At 37.3% G+C, this 7,014-nt stretch overlaps 1 protein-coding gene and 1 long non-coding RNA gene across 3 annotated transcripts in view; one reads left to right on the top strand and one right to left on the bottom strand.

Moving 5' to 3' along the window:
* LOC106519729 (uncharacterized) overlaps nucleotides 1-4,788 on the bottom strand; it is a 7,398-nt gene extending 2,610 nt beyond the window's left edge. Inside the window, exons 1-2 of one of the 2 annotated variants that reach the window (XR_001310476.1) lie at nucleotides 4,268-4,788; nucleotides 1,894-2,440 (exon numbers count right to left, since the gene is read on the bottom strand). This is a non-coding gene — a long non-coding RNA (uncharacterized LOC106519729). The remainder of the gene's footprint in view (nucleotides 1-1,893; nucleotides 2,441-4,267) is intronic. The other variant, XR_001310475.1, reaches the window with a different exon arrangement.
* chmp2ba (charged multivesicular body protein 2Ba) overlaps nucleotides 3,182-7,014 on the top strand; it is a 9,847-nt gene continuing 6,014 nt past the window's right edge. Inside the window, exons 1-2 of the mRNA XM_014011512.1 lie at nucleotides 3,182-3,376; nucleotides 5,417-5,508. Of these exons, the coding sequence (XP_013866966.1) occupies nucleotides 3,343-3,376; nucleotides 5,417-5,508 (126 nt within the window). The 5' untranslated portion in view covers nucleotides 3,182-3,342. The remainder of the gene's footprint in view (nucleotides 3,377-5,416; nucleotides 5,509-7,014) is intronic.

Here is a 7,014-nt window from a genome sequence, read left to right as displayed (position 1 = left end):
AATGTGTTTTGGGGTTTGAAAGCCACTGGGACATTATGTTTAGAAAATAAACGTCTCAGTTATACTGCTTTCATGTTAGAAATAAATTGCTTCATTGATTGGCTGATTTCTATGTTTGTTAAGATTGAATATGTGTGGCGCAGTGACCGTTTTGACTAAAAAAGTTAATTACTTAGATGATTATTTAATGATTACTTGAGCATTTCATTAAAATGATCCAGCGTGTCAGATATTTTGTGCACAGTCAAACTAATCATCACTCACCCTTACACACATTTGTATTTCAATCCTTATTAGTAAATGTTTTTGACTTCATTTGATTTCTGTAGCCTAACTCTACCCAATTTTAATCGCAAGTCAAGTGATACCTTAGCCCCAAACCTAACCCTATGTTCTGTAAGTGATTATACAAGAAAAAGTCTTAACAAAAAATACACACATGGGCATAATTGCACCTTTACTAGGGCTGTGTGGCGAGTGATGACAACAATCGATAAATATATTTACGATTCATACAAAAATAATAAAAAAATAAATAAAATGTGGAGCAACAATATTGTGCCCAAAATGTGCAATTGTATTGGCATTTATTAAATAGATAATTGCACTTCCGACATAATGAAAACACTTCCTGGAATACAGCCAGGATGAACTTGTTCTTCCTGATTTTATTTAAGAAAACTCTATATTTTCTTCAYTGTGTTCTCCGACTGCACATGCCTCCTCTTTGTTTCTTTCTGTCTCCCTTTGCGTAGCAGATACTGTCCATATCAGCTCGAAGAGGAGCTGCTAAAATCCCACCTCTCCCATCACAGTCCTACGTCTCTCTGTGTTTTCACACTAACATATTTCAGCCTGCAGTTACTTGTCACAGGCGAATGAAAACTACAGCACTGCATCCACGTCTTATATCCTGCTATGATTCAGAATTTATTACAGGCGATGGGAATAACACACACAAAAGAGGCTTGGGGGAAATTTGATGCGATTTTGTTGCAAATGATAAATCATGAAAACCTACAATGATATGATTCTGCTAAAATATGGAAGCCAGTAGCAATAAAAAGAGGAGACATCTGTGATTTCATTGACTGTTGGATTGGAAGTTGTGAAATATGTTCAATTTGCAAATATTCTTGCTAAAGCTGTGCAAAAGTTGTGTGTTTTTATCAAGTGTGGAGATTAGTTTGATGATACCTCAAAGCTGAAAAGCAGGACGTGCTTTATGGCTGCAACTCCCCCTGATTGAACAGAGATCTAATTTCACACATGACCGTTTTTTTTTTTTTTTTTTTKTCTCTCTCAGCTATGTGGGCATGCCGGCAGACTATAGTTAGCGCTTTAACATTGCATGTTTGCTCGGGGCTAGGTGAAGGGAGAGAAAGAGGTGGATGGAAGGATAACTAAGGAAGTGGAGAAAGACAAATCGGTGCAGAGAAGCAATGAAACAAAGAGGAGAAAAGCCCTTTATCTGTCAGTTGTTCTTCCTATTTTTTATGACAACACTGGAAAACAACATGCATCATTTTCAACAACTTGTAAATTAGAAAAGTTTGGGAAAACATTTTGGAAAATGGTGGCCATGATTCACAAATAAAAAAAAAKGTGGAAATGCATCTGTTAGCTGAAGAAAAGGAATCCCCATGCATTGATATATGGTGTTGCTTTGCAGCAACACATTTAGATAGAGACAGGCTTAATGCCAGCAGGCCCTCTGGGAGCTCGGGGCTACATTTATCACCACCACCGCCCTCTGATGATGAGGCCGTTTAAGGGGGGGTCCCCATAGTCCTCTGCTGATTAGTGCTAAACATCTTCCCTAATAACCTTAACAAGAGCAACGCCTCAGGAGGACATGCCGGTGCACAGAGGCAACTGTACGCTCCCACTCACCTCCTCGGAGATAAAAAAGTGCTGAAGGCTACGACATCCTCCTCTTTCAAAGTCACCCCATCCCCATGTTCCAACTTGGCATTTTGCATTAAGCTCTGGGAGGAAACCTCACTCAGATGTTCTCTTCTGTTCCTCATACAAGCGCCTCGTTCCAGACAAACACAAAATTGAGATGGTTATGGTTCAAGAGTCCCATCATGTTCCTCTCCAACATCAAGATGAGATAAAAAAAGTGGAATACATGAATTCAAATGTGGATGGGTTTGTTTTCTTTTGGGGATAAAAAGACAAGCAATGAAATTGAGAATGCAATTTGGAAGTGCCACGGGGGGAAAGACAAAGACTTTTTTTTTAAAAGATGTGTAAAAYATCAATGCTTTAACACAAATTCAAAATCCTGTCTGGATCTTCAGCTTGCTCCGTTGTTCTGATGGAAAACTAATGTCCATACTTTTAACCTCTTTTTTGTTTTGTKTTTACTCCTGTTACCAGTCACATTCTTGGCAAATTGTTGACACAAATTCGAAGCATTTTAGATAGGCTCCACCTGAAAATACACAAAACAATAATCAGAATTGATTATTGTCTAAATGGATTTAAAACTGTTAACAAAGCACACTGCATGGTTTTGTGCTTCTTTATCTCTACAACACACAACTAAAACAAATAAACAATATGTTAAAGCCAACTTTATCAAAACAAAAAAAAACATAAAATACACAACGCTGATTAAGAGAATGAATAAGAAATGAAAAAAAGAAAAGAAATGATAGCCACAATTAACAAAGGGAAACACAATCTAAAAAAAGGCATTCATAACTTTATCTTAAAGTTTTGAAATCAATTTTTTTAAATACGTAGCAACTCCTGGTCTCTAAGTTTTATTCAAATGCTACTCTCCGTGATATATTTATTTTTAAGAAGCATGACAAAACCTAAACACAAGACTTACAACGTGAAGGCTTCTTTGTCACCGCAGTTATCATGTTGACACAATTATTTTTTATGGTTTTCACGTGACGCACGGGTCATGACAGTAAAGTTGTTCTCTCACTCAGTTTATTCTCGTATTTCACCTCGTCCGCTTGGTTYAGACTCAATTAAGCACTAATTGATGAGATATTTGCGTTCCAGCCGGGTTTTTCATCAGTCTTGTATTTCTATAACAAAAAATCCCGTGTTTATCCTTTTATTGTGACCACGGCAGTAAATTTTCCCAGCATACTTTGAATGCAGCATGAGAGTCCCGTCGTGACGTCACGTGAAAGCCTTGAGTCAGTCAGCTGAGGGAGGAACTCCCGACAACAGAAAACTCAACCAGGAAGCAGGCAGCWAAAGCTGACCCACCGTCCCGGTTCGACGGCTAAAAGCGACGGTTTTCACGATAGAACCCACACAGTTTATCAAAAACAGGATTTATATTTTCTAACTAGACACACAAGCAGCGACATGGCGTCCCTTTTCAAGAAGAAGACAGTCGACGGTAAGTTTGCTAGTGTTAAAAAAAAAAGCAAGCTAACTTGTTTTTAGCCCAACTGTGTTCCGATTTGAAATGAGCTTTCTCCATTGAACTTGTTCGACCTGTTTTCGGTTTTGTTGAGTCTCCAGTCACATTACTGGCTGAAAGGAACCATTGAAGCGCCGCTGAGCCCAGTAGTTTTGGTTGACACACTCATGTTTTACGCAGTAGCAGGTAACAATTGTGGTTTGTTGCGTTAATAAATCGAATATTTGACTAGAAAGAGGACACATGTGAAGCAACACTAAAGCTAAAAAAATTGAAACGAAACAGCTAAATTAAAACCACACTTTGTCTATTTAATATTAGCCAGATGTTTAATCAACATGATATATAATCACACTGATTATATGACTTTATTTATAGCCACACATTTAAACTGGACAACATATAAACTCAGCTGTCATAAATGACTAATAGTCATAAAATTGTGTAATGTACAAGAAAAGTTAATGACATCATTGACAGGTTCTCATGAGGTAATTTTACTAAAATTCACATTTTAAATATCTGGAAAAGCCTGCCTGAATATTTAAGTATTTCCCCCAGGCAAGGCAATCACTCTGACTGGGTCAAAATGGAAAATCTGACACAGGTTTTTATAAAAGTTAATGTATCAATAATTCTGTTTAAAATGCTGAAACCTAGGTTTGAATGACCATAACAATAAAAAAAAAGTATAATCTCTTCCTATTCTGGATTTTAAACTTATAGGTGTGGGGAAAAATGAATACAAATAATTGCATTGAGTTTAAAAATAGGCTTGGCAGGTGCGAGCAAATGTTTTTATCCTTCCTCCTCCCATCCCTGTCATTCCAGCCTCACCCACGTCGGTCCTCGGCGTACTGTACTCACTGTGCTGCTTCGCTGCATATCACCAGGTCTTCTTCAGACGGGACKTTTTGCAGTTCTCATCTCATTTTCAGAGTGTCGCTTCATCCCCGTCGCTTCAAACTCTAAAAACAGGACTTTTTTATTGATGAGTCGTCGATGAGTGGTTATTTAGCGAATTTTAGTTGGTTTGGTGGCTGGGGGGGTCAGATCTCACATATTTGTAGGACCATATCCCTCCCACTTTAAGACGTTGGCGTCACGTCACCTTATACGTATTTRTGCATCTTTCTTACAAGTGGTCCAMTYCACTGACGTTGCTCTAACTTTAGAGTTACTGGAGCTTTTATAGAAAATGAGCTTTTTCCTGTCAGCTATCCTTCCTTTTGATAAATGGATTTTCTTAATGACAGCTTAAATTAAATGAGTTCAGTCAAACTTGTTTTCAATGTTTTTACTTTTCTAATTTTGTCTTGCRACGTCATACTCATCTACAGTGCATCTATTTACTCACAAGTAAATATTAAACYGGTCACTGTTAGTTTTTCAATTTTTCTACTGTTTTTGGAGTTTTATTAACTTTTTTATTTTTATTCATTTACTTTTTTTGCTCTAAAGGCAGTATAGGATTTATCTCTTATCTATTACATTTTATTATTTTTTAAGTATATTCTCTCTTTCTTTATTCTGATTCTTATAAAGTATTTTAATTTTTTTGTTAATTCTGATATAGAGGATTGTTTCGGTCTTCTTGCAGTTCGAAGCCACAGATGATTGTCCAAAAGATTGGTGACATTTTCTTACATGATGTCACRTTATGTTGATGTGGGCATTAACAGCTGACCGACTCAATTTGGATGTCAGGTGTCCAAACAGCTCTACGGTTGTCCGAGTGTTCAGCGAGCTGCAGATGACTCAGTGGTATCAGGATGATTCTGGACACATGAGATTGCTATAATTTTGCAGGCTGCATGTTTCAGATTTTTTTTCTAAAGCCATGCCCATGCAGTTCATTCATATCTTGTTTTTTTATTGCAATGCTTTTTTATTATTTTTTTAAAAATCCAACTAGATTTGCACATTATTTTTTACAGTTGGAATGACCTGAAGCAATATACTGTATATATATATATGAGCTGATCTTTCCTCCTTGTCGTTTTGCTTCTTCTGAAGACGTCATTAAGGAACAGTCCAAGGAGCTGCGTGGCACTCAAAGACAGATCACCAGGGACCGAGCAGCGCTGGAAAAACAAGAGAAACAAATGGTTGGAATTCACACACACACACACACAGAAATATATAAGAAACGTGTGCGTAAATTTTTTTTTGTTTAAATTTCAAGACATTGCATCAAAGTTTTGTCAAGACCCCCCAGCTTCTTCAACACACAGACACACTTTTAGACAAATCCACCATCTACTCGTAACGACTGAGCCTGATTGGTTAATGGGTGTAAGTGAGTAGATAAAAGTGTTTTGGTGTGATGGATTTGCTCCAGGCAAGTGAGACTACTTGCACACATCCACACACACTCCTGAGGAGTACCACGTTGAGGCTGTATTCACAAATGTTTGTTACATTTCCCTTCCCTGCAAGATGAAAGAAGCTGACTCTTGTCTTCCCCACTCAGTTGTATTAAGTAAATATCATACAGGACATAATTACCTCCCTGGGGAGCCCCATTTTTGTTCTTCATTAATGCTTTCCGCTAATTAGTCTGSTTTTTAAAAGCTTTGTTGCACTTTCAGAGTACAAAGGGACCCTGGCTAAGAAACGAAAATTACCCATAATTGCAAGTTAGCACAATTATGTGCGTCSCTCATTGTGTAGGCTTGTAGTGTGAAAATGTGCATACACTCAGATTTAAATGCACACGCTTTATTAAAAAATAGCTCAGGATGTTTTATTCAATGAAATCTCAAAGGAGAAGGAAACAAGATCAGGGTATATGCATGTCCACTCTAATCATATCTATGTGTAAGGCCTTTAAAAGTGTTATTAAGTGTATTCATATTATTCATTTGTTTATTGAGAGCCGTGTTGCTTTTTAACTCTGCATTACAGGCAGACCTTTATTTGTTATACTTTTTAATTTTTCTTTTTATGGTAACTGATATTAGGTGATTTTTTTTGTGTGCGATGGGAAATAATCTAATTGCAGAATATTCCCAGGATGAACAAAAGTGTTTATTTTTTCAGTATTCTGCTTTACATTAAGATTCCTGCTGCATTCAATCATGTCTTAGAGGAGCGTTATTGTCCATCACACTCCAACTCCTTTTTATTTATTTATTTTATTATAGAGGTAAAGAGGATGTAGGCTTCCAGTCAGCAGCAGTCTTACTGTTCATCTTGCTATATTTTTTTTATTTACACATCCTCATGCTTTTTGTAGGTGCACACTATGATGTTRTTATGTCCAGAGTGTTCCTTTTCTTTTCTCAAAATTTAGCTCCAAATCATTTGAAATGTTTTTTTGGCAAGCTGAGCCTAACGCACCAAGTGTATGACCGGGTGCATATTACTAAATGGATTTGTGTTTAAAAGGCAGCAGYGCAGAGCTCTGTGCTGAAAGCCTATAGCTGCTGCAGCCTCATGTTTTAATAATTGATTGTTAGTTCCTGTAGAAGATTTTGAGYTTGCAGAAGAAATGAACAGCACATGTTGGTGCTGAGAGGCCCCGGCTATCTTACTGTAACCTGCAGATTTGTTCTCGTCTCTTGGGATGCTTTCACACACACATGCCCACACACACACACACACACACACAC

This window comes from Austrofundulus limnaeus, unplaced genomic scaffold, assembly GCF_001266775.1.
Source record: "Austrofundulus limnaeus strain Quisiro unplaced genomic scaffold, Austrofundulus_limnaeus-1.0 Scaffold81, whole genome shotgun sequence".
Lineage (NCBI taxonomy): Eukaryota > Metazoa > Chordata > Actinopteri > Cyprinodontiformes > Rivulidae > Austrofundulus > Austrofundulus limnaeus.
This window is presented reverse-complemented; position numbering and strand designations above follow the sequence as displayed.